Source organism: Crinia signifera, chromosome 5 (assembly GCF_055691185.1).
Source record: "Crinia signifera chromosome 5, ASM5569118v1, whole genome shotgun sequence".
NCBI lineage: Eukaryota > Metazoa > Chordata > Amphibia > Anura > Myobatrachidae > Crinia > Crinia signifera.
Window position 1 is genome coordinate 268,379,121 of NC_139221.1, and position 26,241 is coordinate 268,405,361.

A 26,241-nucleotide genomic window follows, 5' to 3' on the forward strand; every position below is an offset into this window, starting at 1 on the left:
GTGACCCACAATAAGGCCCATATGTCCATTGGGCCTTATTCAGATCTGAGCTCAGTACAAATCTGTTTGGAAAATGGGCAAAACCATGTGCACTGCAGATGGGGCAGATGTAACCTGTGCAAAGAGAGTTAAATATGGGTGGGGTGCACTGAAATCTAAATTGCAGTGTAAAAATAATGCAGCCAGTATGTACCCTGCACAGAAACAAAATAACTCACACAAATATAACTCTCTCTATACATGTTACATCTGCCCCACCTGCAGTGCACATGGTTTTGCCCATTTTCTGAACAAATTTGTACTGAGCTTAGATCTGAAGGCCCATTGTGGGTCTGCCTAAGATTTTGAAACCAACCATTGCCTAGGCTTTGACCTGATGAGATGGTCCTATAAAGTGTTTTCTGACATCATATTCCATGCTTCCCTGTTTGTATAACTTTACTCCCCCTATATGCCATCATTTCTAATGTGTGGTAACTCTTGGGAGGACAGCATTCTCTTCCTGGTCTTACTTGGTAGTTGGAGCCCTGAAGACTACTTGTAAAGTGCCTAAAATGTAAATAAAAATGTAAACGTTCGTGCTGCTTCCCCTGCATGATTTAAGAGCTTTCCCCCACTGCTAAGAGCTCTCAAATCAGACATTGCCAAACTGAACTATTTGCTAATCTCCAGATAGAGAGAATTACATCAGTCAAAACTAACTTCCTGTCACAAACCTTACCCATCCAAGTCCCAGCTAGTTCCTTTATTGGCACCAAAATCATTGGATCTACTAGAAAACATTATAAAGCTATTCAGGAAGCCAATATCTGACATCTGTTCTCTCTTCTGTGGCTTAAACTGCAACATCGGCCTACCCAAACTAGTACTCTTCCTACCTGGGCCTCTGATATGCAGTGCATTGGAGTCTGCTCTGAGTTAGTGTATCTCACATCTGGTGGCACTGCACCAAAATAATTACTGTATGGACAGACATCCACCATTCCAGCTAATACAGGATTCCATTTTGCAGACTCTATTGATTACGTCCTTGGCCCATTCTGAACATTGCCAAACATGTACATGAGCTGATACAGGAATTCATAACACAAGTGCCTTCTCAGCATGGGGTCGCGACTCCATGTTGCTGACCATCAGGCTGATGACTTTTCTAATCTCAGTCAGTGACTCAAGGAGTCTAAAGAATCTGTTAAATTGTCTGTTATGTTAGACTCCTCCCATCACTCTGTGCCTCCACAATGCTGCCATGTATGTGCTGTCTGCTGACCACACACGTGATGTGATGACCTTCTGCGGTAACTTGCTGGGGTCCTGTCATTATTTTTATTGTCTGATGGGGTCCCAGGACAAAATAGTCTGAAGACCCCTGAACTATAGCATTCCCCCTTTTCACACCCTCCTCCCCCTTATTTCTTGTTCCTGTAACCAACTATTATTAAGTCATATATATTGTTAAAAACAATTCATACAGTTGGATTTTCTATCAATGCTGCTTCATATGACCCATGCTGTTTAAGTGGGGTATGGGTTATTGGGGCGACCCATATTAGGTCGGCATGCATTGGGTCAACCACTGAAGAATGACATAGGTCAACATGGCTAAGGTGGACAGGGTTGGAAGGTCGACATAAGCATTAGGTCGACAGTCAAAAGGTCAGCATGGGATTTGCACAGGTTTTTTTTTTTATTTTTCACCCATGTCAAAATGGACATTGTCCAAGTGAACCATAAAGAGGTTTCACAGTTATATATATATATATATATTTATTTTTATATATATATATATATATATATATATATATATATATATATATATATATATATATATATATATATATATATATATGTCATAGGAAAGTAAAAAGTTCCATCCACGTACACTGTAAAATTTGCAGGATGATGCACGTAAACTATTTTGAAGACGGAAACTCCTTTTTAACCATGTAGTTGAGCTACTGAAATGTGAGCTAAATGTGTATGTATTGCTAATTGTGGCATGTTATTACGCTAGCCAAGCCTATCTTGCAGCTCATATGAATTTACACTTCAATCTCTGGTTTGGCTTTTATAAGATAAGGCACTGATGTTACTTGTTTGTTAACCCTTTGCAGTCCAATTTTTTTTTTGTTTTGCAATTCAAACAGTCTGGTTTAAATGTTTACATTTTTTTAATTCAAAAATGGTCTACATTGAATGTTGAAGAATCTTAATGTTCTTATTTTAAAAAGACTCATCATTGGATCTGATATTAGCGCTAGGGCTGTTGAGCCTGACTAGAGTTAATGCAAGTTTCTTGGTTTTCATTTTTTTTCATTCATTCTTTTTCTTTTCCAGCTATTAGATATTAACTGGACCGGACTTACAAATCTATTGGATATTCCTGGTCTCAAGTAAGCAGAAATTTAAAACGGTGTTTTGATCATATCCTAAAAGGAAAATTGTGGCTTTTCAGAGACTCCCTAGATCGCTGCAATAACGCCTGTTGTGATCACGTATAATTGTAGTCTCTAGTTCTGGAGGCTCAATTCCTAGCAAGTTGAACAAAACCCAGTGTACTGCATACACCAGTAATACCCGTTTCACACCTACATCAAAATACTGGGGTTTTGTATGTGAAGGGCTTCAACCTGGGGTTTCGGCATGCGTGCATGCAAACAATTCAGGTACCCGAACCTACTCTTGACCGGGTTCCGGCTTGCTAAGCCCAGCAAATTCCAGGTTTTGCTTGTGTGAAAGTGGTGTGAGACCTGGCAGCTTCTACTTGCTGTAGAATACAAATGTCAGATGAAATATAGATTGCTCCTATAGACATAAACTTACTCCAAAAATTATTTTTTTAAATGACAATATTTTTTTAGTACAATTTGTTTAGGTTGAATATCAAATACATTCATAGCATTCTATTATGCCCAAAATAGGGTCATTTTATTTGCCTCTCAGAAAAAACTAAAAATTGAAAAATGGGAGTTTTGTGAATAAATTGGGTTATCTATTATATTATATTGTTCATGTGTGGAGCTGATAGAGCCACGTGCTCTAAGGTTATGGAAAAGTCATTGGGCAGCTGCCAAATCAATCCAAGCCAGTTATTAGCTTGATGTAAGTGTTCATGTGATGCTGCTTCTCTGCAGAAGTCATATATCAGAGAGTAACTCTGCCCAGACTTGTGCAAGCAGCACGTAGACACTTGCAGCTATGGTGTTCTCACTATTGCTAAAGAGTACCCAAGTTTATCATTACCATTACAGTCTGCAACATCTGAATAGCAATGTACATATAACGTACCTCCCAACATTGCTATAGCGTTACCCGTACAAAAGGGAGTTGTGATTACAATGCATATTTATGTCACAATGGTTCAAAGAATATTCAGTGCCTTGTAGTCTGAGTAATAGTTAATCTGAAATGAAGTTGCAATATTAGAGAGCGTAATCTTAGCCCACCCGACTGTGGGGGGGGGCATCGTCTTTTCAGTGCATGCTATGGGATAAGTCTATTAAACCGACTCTGATTCAGTTTTAAATAATAAGTATTAGTACATAGTCCCCATAGACAAATACTACTTGATTTTCATTTGCCATATTTTCTTGAGAACCAACGCGTGTGGTTACTGTGTATATTTGTACATTTCCATATGTGTACATGATTATATTTCAGGGACTGTGACATCTGTGTTTATTATGTGAGCAAGACAACCACCTTCCCACCTGCTTCCCAGCATGCTGGAGAGGTTAATAATTGATTTACTCACAAAGAATGCTAGATGATTAGAATAGCTGTGTAATGACAAAAACTCAGCAAAGGAGATCACAATGGTCTGAACATGCTTACTGGTAAATAATGTATTTCTAGATTGGGATTAAGGTGCCAAGAATGTAAGGTGCCATCTGCTTCATTAATATATAATGTGTAAACACAGAAGCTCAGTGGTCTCCATAAGCAAAGCACCAGGTTATCAAATCCTGTGGGTATAGAGTATTGTGGGTGCATTACTGACACCTTGTGGCTGTAACAGGTCCTGGATTTAACTAGAGAATTTCCTGCATTGGCTCTGTATAGACTAGAGATTACATCACCATATACAGGTATAGCAGATTTCATCATTGATCTGAAGATCAGGTTTATAAAGGTTTGTTCGCATTGGGGTCATGTACAAACTATAGAAGCACAAAATATACTAGCTAAATAAATGGTGCACCCGTACTGTAAACCATGGAGGCTGCAATTAGGGATGGCCATCGATGGCAATTGTGCAACTGACCATCAATAGTGTTAAACTATGCAATGGATGACCATCGATATTTTTACATATCGATGGTCATCCATTGTGTTTGATTGATTGGCCTGTGGGCCAATCAAAACATGGGGGCGGAGCTTCAGGGTGGCAGGGGCGTAGCTTTGCTCCGTGTCCCGGCACTTTGGGGGAAAAAAGAGCGCAACATCGTTTTGCTGTTCCATCGATGGAGGGAAACCATCTGGTTCCCCCCATCGATGGCAAAAGTAATTACCATCGACCATGAACCATCGATGATTTGGAATGGTCGATGGCCATCCCTAGATGCAATGTGACAAACCAATATGGGAGCCTATCCATTAAAAAAAAACACTACGACATACAGTGGACTTTATCATTAACCATGTTAACCATTATAAAAATAATTGATAAATACATTCCAGTGCCAGGCAGGTCTGCAGTGCATACTAACAATCACTTCCATCTATGGAAAGTAGTAATGTTTTCTATTTAGTTAAAATGTTCCTATATCAGTACTTTGTCCCACACTATATGCTCTGACGTGTGGTGGGTGCAGACACACACACACACACACACACACACACACACACACACACACATGCATAAACCCTTAGGAGGTATTAAATCCAGGATCTGATTGTCTCCACGTCCCGATAGTCTGAATTTGTTTCTCTCGACTGCAACTCGACAGGCGGAATTCAATGTTCCGGCTGCTGAGTGTCGGAAAGTCTGAGGATTGGTAAAAACGACAGCAGATTGTCAAAAAATTACCGGAATCATCAATGTTTTAAAGTTGGATCTGTTTAATTGGAAACTGCTTTCAATGCTGTCGAAAACAGCAGCTATGAATAGTCAAGGGCCTCCATTTCCGCCGGTGAAAATAGCTGCAGGGATTGAATAGCCCCCTTAATGTGCAAAATATTTCCAACTCGTAGGATCCTTATCAAGAGAAAAACAGAATAAATTGAAACAGTAAGTTGTTCATATAAAGCATTAGATGTGCCTGGCCGTGTGCATCTAGTAATGAAACCATTTTCATTCTTTCACAGTGGTGTCTCTGATACAATAATATTAGATATTATATCCAACTACTTGGTTCTTCCAAATCGGATCACTGTTCCTCTTGTGAGTGACCTGCAGATTGCACAGTTACGGTTTCCCATTCCCAAGGTGAGTAAACTAGAAAATAGTCAAGTATTAAACAAATCTTTACGTGTTTGTGTATTCATTCATACATACATACATACGCTAGAAAGTAGGTTGATAAATAAATTAGGTACTTGTGTACTTTCACGGCTCCCATCGCATGCCATCGCATGCCAAATGTAGTTGCATGCGATGGGATGCGATTTTTGCCGTTTTTAAGCATTTTTTGCGATGGGATGCGATTTTTAACAGAAATGCATCCAAATGCATTGAAATTAGTATCAAACATGTTCAATGGCCCCCAAATGTCATTTTTGAGGCTGTACCATCCCCACTAACAACGCAAACCCGAAGCGTGGCGAGCGCAGCGGTACGCGTCCTACGACCTTTTCATACCCCCACTATCCACGTCGGCGTGGAGTGGAGAATATAAAGTGTGGCGAGCGCAGCGAGCCACCGAGCCCGAAGTGTGGCGAGCCCCGCGAGGGGACGCGGACACCTGTGAAGCCCGCGAGGGGACACTGATACCTGTGAAGGTATCCGTGTCCCCTCGCGGGTCTCGCTACGCTCGCCACGCTTCGGGCTCGGTGGCTCGCTGCGCTTTCTATTCTCAACTCCACGCATGCAATGCGATTTTTTTACTATACGATGGACATCGTGGGAGCCGTGATTGTACATAAGTACCGAAATTACACATATAAAAAATTAGAACACTTGTTATACACTTACAAACATCCTAATCTGTACCATATGTAGTTGTGTGTGTGTGTGTGTGTGTGTGTGTGTGTGTGTGTGTGTAGGATACATACTGTATAATGTAATGTTATCTCATTTGCAATCTGTGTACAGTCCATACCACCCTTTGGGGTTGCACCTAAATTCTCCTATCCTGCTTTCATTGTTTTTGGACTGTCTGGTCCTGGCCATGTCTTCTAGTGAATCCATAACACATCCTGATACAGGGAAATTGGGTTGTGAGAGGATTATTACACAGGAGTTGAGCTAATAAACAATAGTTTGATATTGCACTCTCAGTCTGATAGGCAGAATCATGGATTGTTTTATTAAAACAAATGTTATTACTAAACATTCTGTTAAAATGGCAAACCGGTTGGGGCATGGCAACCAGTTGCTCCAAATGCAATAAAATACATTGCTACATAGTACTACTAATATAGCAACAATATTATTAAAACCACAATATAAACACAACATAAAAATAAGTGAAAATTGTAACTGCTGATTAAGAAGTTCCTAAAGCCCCATAGCCATGGGGTGACCCAGCTATTTCCCTCAGTGATGTGCTTCACAAAGCCCCGGGCATTAGCATGCGCAGGACCGTGCATCGGCATTGTTGCAGGGTATACACACTGAGGGTTCCGTACTCCTTTTCTAAGCGATCTAGTCAGATCGCTTAGAAAAGGGGCCGTAATCACCCTGTGTCTATGCCCCTTTAATGTGCAGACTGTTTAATGAACTTGTTAATTACTCACATAGTACTTGTGCAACAAAGATCAAAATGTGCAATGAGTAGATAACTCCAGTGAGCACTGCAAAGGAGAGGATCGCTACGTGAGTAGGCCCCATAATTCAGCCAGTTTAGAAACTGTTCACTGTCCAGTCAGCTGATTGCCATATTTGCTGTATTAGCTGTGTAAGCTGTTTCCATCGGGCTGTGGAGATGTGCTGATATTCCCAATGATGAATGTATTACAGCACGGTTGGCACAATGCGGAATTCACTATTTCATGAGGGTAAGCTGGTATGTGGAGATGGTCTTAATGTAAAAATAAACTGCGGGTAGAATTTCTAACCGGTTTCACTCCTGTAAAGTGAAAAAGCTCTTGGAAAAAGAGCTCCCATTACAGGATCGGTTAGAGATTCTAGCAGCAAACACAGGGAGAATGTACAAACCCCACACAGTTAGGGCCATAGTTGGATTCAAAGCCATGATTTAATTCTGTTACATGCATGGGTGGTCAATTTGAACATGTTCCAGGCTGATCTTCTGAATCCCTCCCTGATTATATAGGTGGGTATTGCAGGGAGACTTGGCAACAACTAGAAGCTGCAGTATCAGTAATATAATGAAAGTTAGACTTTTTCCTTTTTAAGATTATTTCTTGGCTCTTTTAACTGTTCAAACGTTTTTTTTTTTTTTAAATAAATGTAGTTCCGTGTAATGCTTTTCTCCACACAGATCGTTATGTGCTATCTGGTTTTCTTGTGTTTTATCAGGGGGTTCTAAGGATTCATTTCATAGAAGCTCAAGACTTAATGTGGAAAGACACATACATGAAGGGACTTGTGAAAGGGAAGTCTGACCCATACGGAGTTGTCAGGATCGGCAATCAGGTTTTTCAAACCAGAGTCATCAAAGAAAACCTAAACCCCAAGTGGAATGAAGTCTATGAGGTAAAGAGCTGTGCACACTGTATGCTGATTGCTATAAAAAATTCTGCTGAGAGAACAAATACATTAAAGTCTATTTACAGATAGTATCACTAATGCCATATTACCGTCTTTTGTGGCATTGTGCCTATTTCCATGGGAAGAAGAGGATAGGTGTAGCGCTGATAACTGCATAAAAAGTTGGACGGTTTTATAGAATACTACTTTTCCCACAGGAACAGACCATGCCATGGTTAATTGAATCTGCCCCTTTTTAAGTAAAATTTTTACTTTTTAAAAACAAAATGGGTGTAAAAGCAGAAAGCAGCTCCGTCTTTTATTGTTTGAGCTGCTTTCAGCTCAAAAGCCGCTCAGTGTGTACAGGTGAGCGTGGATGCACGCTTACACATCATTGACGATGACCGCCGCTCATCTGCTGGTATAACCAGCAAATGAGCGACAGGGTGGACGGCTTACCATAGCATCCTGTGTGTATGGATCTTAACATTCTTACTTATGACAGCTGGCAGTCCTATAGCGCATTGCAGTCATTCTAATGCACATGCTAGCGATCATTGCCACAGTCTGGATATTGGCAGTGTACCTGCGTATAAGAACATATTCTATGCAAGATTAGAAGCCTTATACTTTCCACCAATAAATTGTGAAATTATGTACTAGGAGTAGCTACTGTAGATAGGTAGAATAGAGGAGTACTTTTGGTAGCGAGTACTTTTGGTAGCGAGTACTTTTGCATCATAAAGTACTCACTGTAAAATGTGTCATTTATCCAGGCTTTAATACACGAGAATCCAGGTCAAGAACTTGAGATTGAACTCTTTGATGAAGACACAGACAAAGATGATTTCTTGGGAAGGTAAATCCACTTACTAACAGTTACTGTATTTCATTGTACACCAGAGGACAGACATTTTCGGGCTGAATCCGTATTCATGAAACTGTGCAAGTAGTCATAGCCATTTTGTGGACTGTACCAATACGCAGCCTTCCACCATTTGCATATGGGAACGCCCAGCGTTGTATGGGCGTTCCCATGAGAACGCTGGGTGTTCTCATGCAAATGCCCTGATGGTGCAGGGGGCAGCCAGCTGACATCACCGGAAGTCAGCTGCCCACCCATTTTCTCCCACCACACATATGTAAGTGACTTGAGAATCTCTTTTATATGTGTGCACCTTCGCCATAATTCGATGGTGGTTGACCATCGAATGATGTGGGTGGATCCCACTAGGCTGCGAATGGTGCAGGCCCTGCAAGGGAATTGCCCTTGCAAATGGGTGGCAGTCAGGTCACCATTCGCAAAAGCGGGTTTGGTGGACTCAATCAACCAGAATAACCCCCTTAGTTCAATATCTGTATTATCAGAAAAGTCACTGTTCTTATTTTCTTCCAGTCTATTGATTGACCTGGCTGAAGTAGAGAAGGAAAGAGTGGTGGATGAGGTATGCCAATCTTGTTTGTTTCTTCACAGTTACACAGAAAATGACAGTTTTTCTGGAATAACATTTTAGTTTTATACTTTTGAAGAACATCTAAAATTATGTCTGTATTAACTTATTTTGAGTGGAGCAATAAAAGTTACTTTTGAGTTTCTTTTGGAACAAGTGTTGCCATGAGCCCGATTAATTGTAACCAGTGGCGTAGCTACAGGGGTCGCAGCGGTCGCAACTGCGACCGGGCCCCTGAGCCAGGGGGGCCCAACCCCCGCCAGTGTCATACCCTCCAACTGTACCGATTTTGCCGGTACAGTACCGTTTTTTAACAGTCTGTACCGGCAAAATCACTTTGTACCGAATGTACCGTTTTTCAGTGCTCCTCAGCTGCCCGCTCGGCTCAGCAGTATTAGCTTCCTTGGCCCCGGCGGCGTGCTGCAGTGATTGATGCCCTGTGCGGTGCGTTGGCTCTCCCCTCCCCGGCTCCGTTCCCATGAGTGCATTGCGGCGGGCATTGTGTGACGTCATGACGTCACGTGCCGACAGCCCCGCACCCTGCGCACTCAGGGGACGGATGAGACTCTGCCCTCAATGGCGCAAATCATGTGAGGCAGAGATGGTGCAGTGGCCAGTCGGGGCGCGCATTGAGGGGGGATCTCTGAGTCCAGGAGGACGCAGGTCACGGGTCCCGGTCCGGAGCCGCTGCCTGCCACACAGATCAATCTCCTCCAGAGAGTCTGCAGCATGAGCAAGGTGATGTGTAAATAATTATCACTCAAGCTGAGCTGAGACTATTCAGCATTGTTTCACCTGTCTGTCTGCAGTGCTCATGTCACATGGATTCTTAGTAGTGGGCTGCTGGCATATTAAATAAGTATATTAAATATATTGATTTAATATGCCAGCAGCCCACCATGTGGCATGAGCTTCATCAGGTGCTCGGCCGGGGGGCCGTTGTTGTATGTAGGGGGCCCCAAGCTGACCTTTCGCACCAGGGCCCATGAACCCTTAGCTACGCCCCTGATTGTAACTGTGTAATTTTAAGGAAATGTCACAGGGTTTCTTAAGGCACAAGCTCATGCGTCAAGCTGCATAGTATGAAAGCCAGTCTCTTCCCTGTGCAATGCACAAAGCACCCTCATACACCTAGCCTCAATATGCCATGCAGTGCGAGATTCCTGGTGTGAGTGAACAGCCAGGTCCCGTGCAAAAAGAAAACACACCTGACGCTAGAAGATTCTTATGCAACGTGGTGTGCCGAAAGAGGCTGTTTGTGTGACTGCAGCAAAGATGTATAAGCCGAATCTGTACCAAAATACAGACCAATCAGCTGATTTGGATTTACACTGATAACAGACATTACAGTTATGGGGGGTGGGGGGTGTTGGTGTGTTTTGTGGAGTTTCTAACTTGTTTTCTTTTCATAGTGGTTTAAGCTAGATGAAGCGACTTCTGGAAAGCTTCATTTAAAACTAGAGTGGCTTTCACCAAAGTCAACTACTGAGAACCTGGACCAGGTATGTGCACAGGAGTTTGCAAAATATGAACAAAAAGTATCCAATATTCTGGTCACTTATGTGAATAGAGGATGCAAGCTGACAAGTTAGGGGGTAATTTTGTACAAAATTAGCCTTAACTTAATCACCTATTCATGATTCAGATTTACCAGATAACCAACATTTAAGAAACCAATCCACCAAGTGGTAAGGCCGAAATAACATTTGGTGTGGTATAAGTTCAAATAGTGGTTATTGTCTTCTCTTCTATAAGGCATGGGAGCCATTTGCATTTCAGTAGCCTTTTATAACTCTAAATTCAACAAACAAAACAAAAACTAGGCGTTTAAAGAATTGGATAATTTAAATATGTTTATATATGCATGTTTTGTATCTACAAATTCCTGGTACACTGCTGCTGTCTGTGAGCGCTTCTGTGTGGGCTCCCCTAAACAAGTGTGCCAAGGACTTGTGGATAATCAAAGATTCTACGTTTATGTTGGGGGCCCGTGTTTTTAATAAATCCTTAATGAAAAGGTAGATGTCCCGGTAATGTTGGCGTCCCCGGCAAACAAGGGTCTTTTATCCACTGAAAGATTGTGTCCCGGTAATATGTAGGGTATAAAGCTCAATTGCGCTCCATTCCCTCCAGCAGGCCAAAAAATTGGGATCTCTGTAGTTTGGAACTCACAAGTAATGTTCCTCCGACGGATGAGTATAGGCCTGCAGCATGGATTTGTGACCAGGGACGAACCTCACCTGGCCGTCCCCTTAGAACAGTGGTTCCCAACCCTGGTCCTCAAGTACCCCCAAAAGTGCATGTTTTCCAGGTCACCCGGCAGGTGCACTCATTATTCAGACACATTTTAAAAGATCCACAGGTGGAGCTAATTATGTCACCTGTGATTCTGTGTGGAGCCTGAGGACGGTGAAAGGCAGGGAGATGGAAGTCTCCCTGCCTGCCCCAGAACATATGTGGGGGGAGGTGGACTGCCCCCCTGGGAGAGCCAACAGGGTACCAGGTATTCACTGCACCCAATCGTGCATATCTAATGATCGGGTGCAGTGAAGATATGAATATCTAATGAGCGGCTCTCTGCTCCCGGCCCCCTGCTGGCTGCTTTGTGTAAAAATATATATATTTTTTTTTAATTAAATATATATTCATGTGCTATAAGCACATGAATAAAAATAGCATGCCCCTTCTCAGAATAAAATTAGGCAATGCCAATCCTACTGGGACTAGATCACTTCATTGGTTATTTAGACATATGTGTACACTGTAGGGACCATTGCATTGTGTGCATTGTTTTGGTACCGGGGCTTTCTGAACATGCTTTTTACGTGTAGGTACTGACCAGCATTAAGGCGGACAAGGATCAGGCAGATGATGGCCTCTCTGCTGCTCTGCTTATTCTGTACCTGGATTCATGTAGAAATTTGCCTGTAAGTAATTTCAGCCTCTATATTATCCTGTGCTCATTAGTCTGTCTACGTTATGTACTTAAATATTCCTCTCTTGGTTTCAGACAAGTGTATTTTATTCCTTTGTCAGGAGTTGGAGAATTTCAAAGTGAAAAAATTCCACAACATTTCTGTGCTTATAACTATTATAGCCTGTGGAATCTAGAGAAGTTTAGCAATATGAATAAGTGTGGAAAAATAAAGTAAACCTTTAAAAGATGAAGAGTTTGAACAACGAGGCAGGAACCACAGAACAAGACAGCGAAATAGAGCAGTAGAAAAGATTCCGCAGTTACCAAGAACTAGGCAATGCCAATCCTACTGGGACTAGATCACTTCATTGGTTGGTAAGTAGGCTCAGATATTGGCAGCTTGTTACTGGCAACAGGCAGGTGCCTGCTACACCTTTTTAAGCAAGGTGCTGCTGGTGTAGGAACCTATTTTTTAGCATAGAGGGACGGATATATCAGGCCTTGCTGATTAAGTACCAACCAATCAGCTCCTACTGTAGGATCTGATTAATTAGTACATTATCTCTCTGAAGCTTTGATAAATCTTCATTAAAGTCTCTTATTCAGTTATATTTGGATAAATAATTTAATCCCAGCAGGTTCCGTACACTGAAATCACACATCAGACCTTTTCTGTTATTCCAGAATTCAGGAGCTGGCGGGCAGGATGTGCAATGTGTCGTAACTTGGTCCAATTGCATAGCTCATTAGAAGTTCCCTATGGGAGAGAATAGGAGGGAATTTATCTTCCTACACTCTAATATGATTGCAGCTGTAGGTAATTACTTTCCATACAGAAGCATTTTAAAGAACATGCTGCAAACAGTTTAAGGGCCTAGTAACTGTAACTGCCATGCATTAAAAGGGGAATGGATGCAAGGGATGCCAATGTGATAGTGCCACGTTACAAGGCATTGGTGAGACCACACTTCAGTTCTGGGCACCGCACCTTTAAAAAGGATATAAATGAATTGGAACAGGTACAGAGAAGGGCGACTAAGCTGGTAAAAGGTCTCGAATCACTAGAATACAAAGATAGGTTAACCAGGCTGAATATGTTTTCACTGGAGAAACGGAGGTTGAGATTTGATATGATTAGTATGTTCAAATACAGGATTGGGAATCATATGGATCTGGGAGATGATTTGGTCACTAACAGGCCTATACTCAGGACACGCGGACATGTACTGAGGCTCAAGGAAAATAAATTCCATACTGAATTAAGAAGAGGATTCTTCACCATTAGAGCAGTAAAATTCTGGAACTCATTGCCGGTGAAGGTGGTTACAGCAACTACTGTTAATGAATTTAAATCAAAACTGGATACATTTTTGGCCACTAAGGGAATCCTATAGATATGACTTACTCAAGTCAGATAGGTTGAATGGACTAACGTATTTTTTTCAGCATTAATTACAATGTTACTATGTAATAGATTATTAATTAATTTGCTCTATCTTTTTCTTCGTCTTCGTCTCTTAAGTGCAAAGATGTTATTACATAAGTCTGGTAGTATTTTGTGTATCTATTCATGAAAAATGTCTCCTAAAGTTTTGCAGGTCAGACGGCAGTATGGTGTATGTATGTGCGTCATACCTCAGTGGACGTCACTCACTTGCTGCCACAACTGTTATATAACTAATGAACAATAATGCACCTTGTGATTAACCAGTAGTAATATATATATATCATGACTATTATGTATAAGGCAACATTAATACACTGAATTACACCACACATGCCAGATTGTCTGCCCATGGAAGGGGCCACGGGGCCCGCCAACTTATTACAAACAACCCATGAAATGCATGAATGATGAAATGCCAAAACAGATTCACATAAAATTACGTGTGATTTTTTTTAATGATGCTGCTTCACTCTGCAATAATCATAATCAGCACCCATTTGCAATCACCATGTTTAATTCATTGTCCTCATTTATGTCTTCATCATTTGGTGTCAGTCCCAAATGTTTCCAGCTCGGAGATGTTTGTGTCCAAAGATTCACATCTTGTCATTATTTGTTTGTGTTCTGCACAGTTCATTGTTCTGATAAGAGCCTTCATATTGTTTGCTTCAATACTTATTTTATTATTATGTTTTATGTCTTGCTTCGCTTTGGTCATTCTTTGCTTCTTTTGCTCATTACCATCTGCCAAGAGTATCTACGAGGGGAATTTGGGTTGTGGATACTTGAAAGAGAGGAAAGCTTCTGGACTGATCTTTTGTGAAAACACCTCCTCCCTCTATAGAACATTGTTTGTGAGTTTCTTGGTGGTGGCTACTGAGTGCTGCAATAAACATGCATGTGTGTTACAGTGCATGCTTTTCAGCATGTCCTCTCACTGTTCCCAATGTAAACAAAACCAATCTCAAATATTAAAAAGACCATAATCAAAACCATTGCAATAATTTATATGTTGTAGTATGTGTTTGAGAACTGTAAACTTTCTCCTGGGAAAGAGGTCACATGTTACCTAGTTTTATAAGCCATACAACGACAACCGTGCTTGGAAAGATTAGCTTCTACTATTTTACAATTCAAAATTTGATATACATATTTCTTAGGGGAAGTTTAGGGAGCAGGAATTGAGAGATACACCTGGAATACCATGGAAAGTTGTAGGTTCCTTTTTACAAGTGATTATGTTGCCAGAATGACCATATATGAATATATTTTATATTACTGACTTATTTTGCGCCTTCCTCCTCCTCAGCAATGTTCTTCAATCTGTTGCTGCCAACCACGCACTTTTGTATAATATGCATGCACAACAGCCTGCCTGGCAGGAACTCGGAAAAGCCTGGAAAGCTTCAATAAATGTTGCGAAGTTGTCATTGCTGGCAATGGGGTACCTTACACAAGCCTTTCCAGGTTCAATAGATGTTGTAAAGCTCCGTACACATGGGGCAATATGCTCGCTGGGCAATATATCGCTCAGCAAGCATATTGCTCAGTGTCCCAGCACTGCTCACTGATGAAAACGAGGCACTCTGCCGAGGGAAGCCGCTCCTGCGACCACTACAGGGCTAGTCGCGGGAGCGTGCTTCCGGCAACCGTCTCCCTGTATGCATGGGGATATGGTCACTCAGAGAACATATTTCCAGCGACTCTTGCTAGAATTGCCCCGTGTGTATGGGGCTTAGGCGGTGCAGTGTCAAACAGAGGTAACCTAAGCTCACTGTTGTTTGTGAAATACTGACATACTTTCTTTAGTAAGTGGTAAAGGGTCTTTGGATCTGATTCAGACCTGATCACACAGCTGCGAATTCGCACAGCGGGCGACTATCAATACACTTCGCATGCGCGTGGCCGTGCTTGCGATGAACTCCTGCAACTACTTCTGTTCACTGGCCATTCACAAGGTGATTGACAGGGAGTGGGGGTGGAAACCGTTTTAAGAGAAGTGGCAAGAGAAACACTGAGCGTGCCGAAAAAAACCTGCTGGTAGTGTCGGGGAAAAAGCAGGTGTGCCAAAGCCTTGGGGGGGGGGGGGGTGTGACATCAGTAACAGGCCAGATATGCCTGTATTTATCGCAGCGGCCAGGGCTACGCAACAGCTGCGATGACTTGTGGCTAGTGTAATCATTTGACGGTGAGCCTGTTGCAATGGGTTTTCGACATTTTCACTCCAGTGGGAACTGATGTGCAGCCGTACACATTCTCCCACACAGCTAATACATTCATTTGCAGGGCGAGTCTTCACTGGAGCGGGCCGGAGGCTAAATTGATCACTGGCTGTGCATTCAGGTCTGAATCAGACCCTATGGGGTATAATTAATTAGTGTCAGAATGGATCAGTCACTACCTATTCAATCAACGACTGCTTCTGCTCACCCGGCTGAAGCCGGGACCCGGTGAGCGTTGGCAGGAGGAGGCGGGACGGCGCCAGGTTAGCTGCTCCCTCCCGGCCCCGCGGCGGGACACGATGAGGAGGGAGCGGGAGGCGGACGGTATCGGGTTAGCTGCTGCTGCTCACCTGGCACCATCCTCCCTCTTTCAATCCGACATTTCTCAAGTTGGATTTATATTGCTGGAAACGGGGCCAAAACCTGTCGGATTTGGCCATGTTTCCGTCAAAATCAGGTGGATTCCGCCAATCCACTTGGTTTACAGCCCATATTGAATAGGTCGGAACCCCTTCCAACCTAAATCAATAGGAAACTGCCGTCTTACCGACAAGAAGGCAGTTTCAACTCTAATTGAATATATACCTATGTCTCATTAAGTGGAATCCTTTTATTTGATAACATGTGGGTTAAAGGCACGGAGGCAAATCCAGACATGTGAGCCTGTATTTTTAATTCGAAAAACATTAAAAAGCAAATGCTACCTTGACGTAATCACCCCCGTGCCTGCAACTCACATGCTATTAAATAAGGGTGTTTTATATTACTAATTACCAACAAAAGATATAATGTGTGTTGTTGTTTTTTTGTGGTTTACTTTTTTTTAAGCTACAGTAGGTCGAGAAATAGATTGGAAGAGAAACTGTTAATTAGTTAAACTGTTAATTAGTTAAACAAAGTAGTTGTATTTAAGTGCTTCCTGGACAGGTTCATATTGGTTATAGACATAGAGACTACTGTGGTACATGAAAACGATTTAGGGAGCATTGCTTGGTTCAGGAAAGACTGGGCATTTGAGAACCACGTTCATTGGCAGATGCCCCTCTGTAAAATGATTTACATCATGTGTTCTAGTTGATATTACTTCTATAAGGTGAAGTTTTCGTTTTCTTTTGCTGAAGGTTGGCCCTACCTACGCTACCTTATTTTTGTGTAGTTGTTTTATTTAGCCATGAATAATACCATTTACATTGTCGCAGTGGGTGCTTAATGTTAGCATACATAGAAAGGGTATTTCTTTGGAGATCAGTTGACTTTATAAATTAGATTGTGCCAAGTTGCCTGTGAGAGAGGCTGCAGTAGTCTGTTTGGATCCGGTGTTATAATAATTCCCAGTCATGGGATATTGTATTGTTTGATATCTTACATGCTTTGTTCCCAAGCAAAGACTCTGTGATACCTTGATACTTGGTAAAATGTAGACCCATTGTGATACCCTTTATGGTGACCAGTTAAAACTTGTAGAATGAAAATAAGTCACAACGTTCTGCCATATTCTGTTTAGAAACATCAATCATCGGCTCATAACCAAAATTAACCTGAACATCGTTACAATTGTCTATTTATTTTGCTATTGCTGCATTTGTGGAGTCCACCTCTCCTTGTCTGTGTTGTGTTTTATGTTACGTCTGTTCTGTAGTTCAGTTTGATGTTTGTCCCATATCCTCCTGTGGTTAACCTGCTAGAGCAACCTCATAGCATGGTTTTATTAACCCTACATGTGTTCATTTTTCCCTGTTATAAGAATAATCCATTAGAAATTAACCAGGATGGCATGAAGAAGTCTGCTGTTGACAAAGCTAAAAAGGTAAAAATTCTAGTAAGAACCTTTGGACAAAGCAGCTAATTTCTACACAAAATATGTTTTCAAGGAAAGTGCACACTTTTGTCATAAAGTAACAGACAAGTCTGCATGACTTTCTATAGTTAACCTATCACCTATACACAGGAGGAAGCCATTTTGTGAGATGAACCAATATTCACGACCATCCTACCTTCAAAATGCCTGTCCATTGTGGCACTGTGTGCCTCATGGGATATATCACTCGTCTCCTTACACTTTGAAAGATCAAATTCATTTTGCCAGCACAATGGCAGCCTCTACTGTGGCTAGGTGTCTGGTGCATGATGTTATTACAATATTATATGATATTGTATTTGCTGTTGCCATGAAAGATGAGCCAAACCTAGACCAATCAGTCTTGGGAAACATTGGTTTTCTGTCATGTATACATGTAAATGGCAATTATTATATGGAGCAGCATATTGCTGGTTTCAGCTATTATGTACATCTGCAGTCTAGACAAACACGATACACATTTATTTCCAGTATAAAGAGTGAAGTATTCTTATATTCACTGAATTCACTAAAAGTGGGAAAGCAGAAAGTGTAGGTAAAATGAACGTTCTTTTAAACGTACCACCAAGTGGTTCCCAAATGTTCTTGAATAACTGTGTCCTAGAGTATTCACATATTTTTCAAAGCACCGCTAGGCCACGAGAAATCAAAAAATATATATATTTAAGAAAATTGTGCTTACTAGCACTAGCTAGTAGGTATGTGGTGGTGGGGGCAGGGTTGTATTTATTTTTGTCCAAATATTTTTTATTTGGCAGCCACCATTTTTGTGCATCACATTGGCCAAAAATTATATGATTTGGTCCTGGACCACCAGCCTGTGGTACCACTGCATGTTTGGGAACCACGGATACCATCAATGGCAGTAACCTGACCAGATGTTGAGTTAACTTTCCACTATATGAAGAGAAGCCCACTTTACTCACCCTGAAATATTACATAGTGCCGCAGATGTATTAAACCTGGCGAAGAGATAAAATGGATATAAAGTGGAGGCAATAACACACCAGCCAATCAATTATGTTTACCTTCCACTTCACCAGGTTTACTACATCTGCCCCACTGGATGTTAATGGTAGATCTTAAGCAAAGATCTTATTTAATGTGCTCTCCAAAAATGTGCTTAATTGATCTTATATTGTACATCTCAATCCTCAGCAATGTAAACGGGTGCGTAGCCAGTGTGTAGGCCGCATTCCCTGCAGTCGCACAATGGCTGCTTCACTCCTGTGTAGTCATTAAGTGCACTTTAAAGTGAAAGCTGCTTGTAACTTGAAGAAGGTTCGGTGTAATCCCCACCTAGATAGAACAGTGCCAGACAGAGCAGGATCCTCATTTTTTTTCCCCTTCATCCCAACTGCTATTTTCTTTGAATGAAATGTACAATTGTGCTCCTTGTAAGCGTTGTACATTTACAGCTCTGCATATATTCTCTAGCGGTGTCTTTCCCAATGTTAACCTGCATGGGCTTGCTTTATTTTTACCTATTGCCTCCACATCTGTGTTTCTGTGCCCAATTTTATTTTGGCAAAAAAAATAAGCGTAATTTTATTTTTATAAGAAGTGGAGCAAAAATACTACATTGTACTCAACGTTTACCAATGTAGTAATAACTATATACCTGCTTAGTGCATCAACATAACATTTAGTATTGTCTCTTTGAGACTCCACATGTGTTGTAATATTTGCCTTTCGGTCCCATTGTAGTCAGGAAAGAAAATCGGTAGCACACCGAACCCCTACGTGCTATTTTCTCTGGGTCATACTGTGCAAGAAAGTAAGGTAAGAATCAGTCCCATTGTAATGTACAGTAATACATGCAGTGTGTGTGTATAATATATATAATATATATATATATATATATATATGTGTAAAAATATATATAATAGAGCTATATATGTATAACTGATAATGGCTACAGTGTACAGTATATGAAAAAATGAAATTGTAGATAGGAGTGCATCATTGCAGACAGATTTATTAGGATTAGGAATTATACCAGTAATGGGGGACCGTTGTCCCAGCGGTAGCATACAGCCCTTTGAGCCATCGTCTGTGCCCCCTCCCCCCAATCTCGTTTCCGCTTATTATCAGATTTGATATGTTATAAAATATTATTAATAAGGCGTGTCCTTTTGAAGGTTTGACAGCCGTCCATGCGCACCGTATACCACTGAGTTATCCAGAGAAATGTAATACATTGGATAGATACCAGAGTTAAACAGCAGATGGAAGCAGTGGTGACATCAGATGTGATGGTGTAATGTAGTTCTTTATACAGCATCATAAGAAGTCATTCAATAGTAGTTCTGTATGGGGTGTAAAGCTGACTTCCGTTTGTATATTGCTATTTAGGTACTTGTGTATTATCACGGCGCCCACTAAGCTATTTGCTTAGTGGGCTATTCTGCGTAGGGAAATCGCATCGTATTGCATGGGCCATTGTAAGGGCCGTCCGATGCAATGAGATCCCATTTTCCTATGTAATGTATTCAGTGCTGTTTTGTTTATATTGTATAGGGTGTACAATGACATTAGGTATACAATAATGACATACAAAGAGGTTATAGGCAGCCCCCACTATCCACGCCACCCCAAAGCGTGGCGAGCGGTGGCGGAACGAGTCCTCCGACCTTTTCATACCCGTACTATCCACGTCGGCGTGGAGTTGATTTTATATAGTGTGGCGAGTGCAGCAAGCCACTGAGTCCAAAGCGTGGTGAGCGGACGGGGAATACATGTAAAGTAATCCGCGTTCCCTCTCGGGGCACGCTTCGGGCTCGGTGGCTCGATGCGCTTGCCACACTATATAAGGTCAACTCCACGCCGGCGTGGATAGTAGGGGTATGAAAAGGTCAGAGGACCCGTTCCGCCGCCCCTCTCCGCGCTTCGGGGTGGCAAGGATAGTGTGGGGGTGCCCAAAACCTCATTGTATGTCATACAATGATATAATTGTATAGGTAATGTAATGGCATTGTACACCCTATATATGCGGGAGATGCGATGCAATGCGATCCCCGGGGCTAAGAGAGCAGTGAATAAATTACATAGGAAAATCAGATCGCGTCGCACGGCCGTTAAAATGCCCCATGCGATGCGATTTTCCTATGGTGCCGTACGTAAGAAACTTGGGCGCCGTGATAATACACAAGTACCGCTATTTATTTAATTTTTTTTCAAAGATTAATTTACTACAGTTTTCCTCTAGGGGAGAAAAAGCACACGCACCATATCATGTATTAGTCTGGAGACAATTTCTTAGCAGTTTACATAATATGTAGCCTATATTATTTTCTGTTTTCTTTCTGCCAACTATTCAATTAGCTGCAAACAAGTAAATACTGTACTTATACGCGCTGAGGAATATGTGTGCGCTATATAAGAAACTGTAAGTAAATAATATTTGTCTTTTTAAACCAATTTAATTTACAGGTTAAACACAAGACCATTGAGCCGGTGTGGGAACAGACATTCACTTTCTATGTCCACAATCCTAAAAGACAGAACCTTGAAGTGGAGGTATATCTGATCTCTAATGTTGTATCTCCAGTGTGCGTGTCCCTCACCATTTCTGGTACTCTATAGGTTCAGATTGTGTCATTGATGTTCATTCTTTCCACTTAGTGCAGCTTGTAACGTGGCCTTTGTAGATGGAGCCACAGAGATTGTCCTGTTGCCTTGCCAGAAAGAGATTGCAAATCTTACACCTGTCATTTTGCCCTCTGTGTTTGTTCCACCAATCCTCAAGACATAAAGCATGTTTGAGGGCATCTTGCCACTTGTATGTAATAGATGTGTTTAGTGGATATATTAGTGTCCCTACCATGTAAGATTGTTTTGTCACTAGCAGCGTTTCCACTGAGTATAACTGATTATTGTCCAGAACAACAATGTGATAACTACTCTCCTACAGGTTAAAGATGAATATCATCAAAGTTCCATGGGAAACCTAAAGATTCCATTGAATCAGCTACTGACCAGTGATGACCTGACCATTAATCAGAGGTTCCAGCTAAATAACTCTGGACCTAACAGTACCATCAAGATGAAGATTGCACTAAGGGTACCTATATTGTATATCTGTATTTTCTGGCTAGTGTTATTAATAGTTTTTAGGTAGAATATACCTTCTTTTATGTATTATATTAGTATGTATTGTATTGTGTAATGTATTGTAGTTTGTATAATTGTACATAATGTAGACCGGATTACGGTTTGGATGTTAAAACTGAATTTTGTTGTCCTGTCATGGGGCAATGACAATAAATGAATCTGAATCTGAATAAAGGGTATACAAAAACAGTGCTGTAACCAGACAGGCAGGGGGCTGATTCAGTTAGGATAAGGAAATGCAAATGACTGGATGGACCACATGAGTCCAACCAGACTGAGGCCCTGGCGCTGTTAGTGGTAAAGCAGAGAAAATAAATAAACCTATATATATATATATATATATATATATATATATATATATATATATATATATATATATATATATAATTCTTTGTAAGACAACTAAAAAAAAAAACATGTAATACATCAAAACAAAAAATACAATATGTATACTAGAATAAAAAATAAAAAAGAACAATTCATAGGCACATAATATATAGGCAGAAAAAACAGGAAGGGATAGACTGCGCTACAGGGACTCAGATAATTCTAATAATGATAATAGATTACAAATACAATTATAAAAATTATGTAATAATTGGTCAGGTGTGCAAATGAGAGGATAAAAAAAAAGTATTTAATATAGGTAAAAGTTAAAAACAATTCACAATAGGCAACCAGACAACTATTAGAATAATGATAATGGATAGTCACCCTTATTTCAAAATGTCAGTCCACAGCAAAGTCTGCTTATAATCCACCCAATTAGGTAAAGGTGCAAAAGGAGACTATTTGGGTTGTAGTCCTCATCCACTCACTGTATCCAGGCCTTTACGGAGGTGGCGTGCCTCCAAAAGATTTCTTTGGCAAAGAGGTCTGGGGGACCAGATCCTTAGACAAAGTTGTATTCCAAATAAATAATTCCGTCTCCCATTTGGTAGTGTCTCACTTGATCCTTTTTGAGTGAAAAGCTGTTCTTGAGAAGTCTCCAGTCAATGTGATATGGGTGAGAAAGAAGCTACTGTCTGGTTGTCAGGAAAAATACCTTACGCATTTTGCTGCTTTCGTTTCACTGCAATGTGCAGCTTTTTCACCTTTGAAAAAGCTTCAGATAACTGCGAAACGCGTAAGAGTTTTTCCTGACAACCAGACAGTAGCTTCTTTCTCACGCATATCACATTGCCTGGAGAATTTTCAAGAAAAAGCTTTCCACCCAAAAAGGATCAAGTGAGACACTACCAAATGGGAGACGGCATTATTTATTTGGAATACAACTTTGTCTAAGGATCTGGTCCCCCACACGTCTGTGGTACAGAAATCTTTTGGAGGCACGTCACCTCCTTAAAGGCCCGGATACAATGGGCGGTATTCAATGAGCTGAATCGTTGGTCACAGCGATTCAGTTTTTTCATTCGCCAGCCAATCGCCGTTTTTTTGCTGCCAATCGCCATGCATGGGGATTCGTGGGGAGTCGCCGAGTCACCCTATTCAACGTGGCTGAGAATCGCCGGCCCTAACGGCGATTCTCAGCCAACCCTGCGTTTCCCTAAACAGCTTCATTAATGTCGTCAGTGTTTAAAAAATTGCAGTGAAATGCAAAAAAAATACAAATTACCCTGAATAAACGCTTCCAATACAGCAGACGGCAAAATCAGGGTAATCTGCACAAAGGCCAAACGAAGGAGTGAGGTGGGGAGGAGAATCATGGGTAAGTGAGGTGCACCATGGGTAAGAACAGTGCTTTGTGGGAGAAAAAAAAAATACCTCAAAAAATTAAATATACATTTGTATAGCACTTCTACGACCATCACATCACACAAGGGCAGCAAATAATAATACATTACACTTGCACAGTTAAATAGAACACTTAAAACCAATTATTTGACATGTTCCTATAAAAGTTCACCAGAAAAAGATGACGAGGGACACTCGGTGAGGAACGGCGATATGTAACAAGAAAAAGGAATCGCCAACTTCTCATTGAATACACTTTTGGCGATTCCCCTCGACTACCGTCGATTCCCCATGCAAAATCCTATAGACTAAAAACGGCGATTTGTAGAGAATAACATTTGGCGATTGGTGCTTCATTCACCGGTCCTTATCGGCGATTATAGGTCATTGAATAGGGTGATTCGCATTAGGAGCTCCAAAAATCACCGTCAGACACGAAAAAAACACAGAATCGCCATAAAACTTGGCGATTCTGGCTCATTGAATACCGCCCAATGAGTGAATGAGGACTGCAACCCAAATCGTCTCCTTTTGCACCTTTACCTACAGGAATTGGGTGGATTATAAGCAGACTTTGCTGTGGACTGACATTTTGAAATAAGGGTGACTATCCATTATCATTATTCTAATACCTGTCTGGTTGCCTGTTATGAATTTTTTTAACTATATTAAATATTTTTTTTTATCCTCATTTGCACACCTGACCAATAATTACATAATTTTTATAATTGTCTTTGTAATCGATTGTCATTATTAGAATTGTTTGTGTCCTTGTAACGCAGTCTATCCCTTCCTGTTTTTTCTGCCTATTGTATTGGGGGTGACTACCCCTTTGTTGACTGCTGCTGGGTTAAGCACACTCATACTGTAGCGCATGGGTCTTCAAACTGCGGCCCTCTAGATGTTGTGGAACTACATGTCCCAGCATGCCCAGACAGTTTTGGCATGCTCTTATAGGAAAAAATGTGACAATGCATGTAGGAAAGTAGTTTCACAACATCTGGAGGGCCGCAGTTTGAAGACCCATGCTGTAGCGCCTTACACGATATCTTGATATCTCTCTTTTGCTACATAATAATATAGATTGATTTGCACAGACAGCCGTCCACACAAATAATGCCCTGGTTGGCAACAGAAGGGTTATTTGCGCTGGCGTCCCACCAAAGAACCCAATGGTTAACTGAATAAAGATCCACCTAAATGTCCAGTTGAAATATAAAGAGCAGTGTCAGCCTGGTAATCTAATTTATATTTAAGGGCTCTGGTTTGGAGCAACAAGGGCCACCGGTTGCCACAGAGATGAAACACGTCACTTCCGCCCACTGTTGCTGCAGCATCTACCTACCGCACAATTCCAGCCTTTTGTCCAACTTCCTTTTTCCTGAAATTCTGGTCTGTCACCTTGCTGAGGTTTCACGCTCCACTGCCACCCCTGTGAGCCTGCCTGTCAGCTATAAAAACAGGCGGTACTTGTGTATTATCACGTCGCCCCCGATATTAAGTCGCACGACTTTTAATCGCATTGCATGCCATACACCAGGTGCATACCGATGTGATGCGATTTAAAATTGTATAAGCCCCCTATACGATTTTAAATTGTATAAGCACCCTAATGGGTGCTTTTAAGCACCCTAATGTGTGCTTACAATGTTAAATGCACCCCCACGCCACCTCCAGTATGAACGCCAACCCGAAGCGTGGCGAGCCCGCGAGGGGCAGCGGTACGCGTCCTCCGACCTTTTCATACTCCACTATCCACGTCGGCGTGGAGTTGAGTTTATATAGTGTGGTGAGCGCAGCGATGGGACGCGTATTACTTTACATGTATTCCGCCTTCCCTTCGCGTGGCTCACCACGCTTTGGGCTCGGTGGCTCGCTGCGCTCGCCACACTATATAAAATCAACTCCACCGCCGACGTGGATAGTGGGGGTATGAAAAGGTCGGAGGACGCGTACCGCCGCCCCTCACCGGCTCGATGCGCTCGCCACGCTTCGGGTTCACGTTCATTGTGGGGGTGCAATTAACATTGTAAGCCCCCATTAGGGTGCTTATACAATTTAAAATCGCATCGCATTGTATGCCATATACAATTTTAACATTGTATGACATCTCGGCGCATCGCATACCATCGCATGCCTTATGGTCTGCGATGCGATGGGTGCCGTGATACTACACAAGTACCAAACAGGCATTTCTTTCTGAGCAGCAATTCTCTACACACAGCTGCCCACCACTGCATGCAGCACGTGTACGCAAGGTCCTCTTTGTTCTACCCTCCAAACGGGAGAGGTGAGCATAAGAGATGAGATCTGAGATATCAGTAATGACTGTGCTTCATATGCATTTGTACTACTACAGCTTTGCTAACATTTACAGCACAAACCAATTTCAGCAGCACTAATTACATCTTCTGCTTCACTACTTCTGCCTACTTCTAAGCTCACTGATCTGATGAACTACTGCTACACAATAACCCATTAACCCTTGTTGCTCCAGACCAGAGCCATTGAATATCATTATTACCAGGCTGACCCTGCTCTTTAGATTTCAACTGGACATTTAGGCGGATCTTAATTCAGTTAACCCTTGGGTTCTTTGGTGGGATGCCAGCCCAATTAATCCTTCTGTTGCCAACAAGGGCATTATTTGTGTGGACGGCTCTCTGTGCAAATCAATCTATATTATTAT

General features: G+C 41.6%; 1 protein-coding gene across 2 annotated transcripts in view; it reads left to right on the forward strand.

Annotated features, from left to right (window-relative positions):
- ESYT2 (extended synaptotagmin 2) overlaps positions 1-26,241 on the forward strand; it is a 144,009-nt gene that overhangs the window by 99,451 nt on the left and 18,317 nt on the right. Inside the window, exons 7-17 of one of the 2 annotated variants that reach the window (XM_083188994.1) lie at positions 2,335-2,390; positions 5,305-5,425; positions 7,640-7,816; positions 8,587-8,669; positions 9,207-9,255; positions 10,674-10,763; positions 12,093-12,188; positions 17,592-17,654; positions 19,413-19,487; positions 21,138-21,224; positions 21,619-21,768. In XM_083188994.1, the coding sequence (XP_083045120.1) occupies positions 2,335-2,390; positions 5,305-5,425; positions 7,640-7,816; positions 8,587-8,669; positions 9,207-9,255; positions 10,674-10,763; positions 12,093-12,188; positions 17,592-17,654; positions 19,413-19,487; positions 21,138-21,224; positions 21,619-21,768 (1,047 nt within the window). The remainder of the gene's footprint in view (positions 1-2,334; positions 2,391-5,304; positions 5,426-7,639; positions 7,817-8,586; positions 8,670-9,206; positions 9,256-10,673; positions 10,764-12,092; positions 12,189-17,591; positions 17,655-19,412; positions 19,488-21,137; positions 21,225-21,618; positions 21,769-26,241) is intronic. The other variant, XM_083188995.1, reaches the window with a different exon arrangement.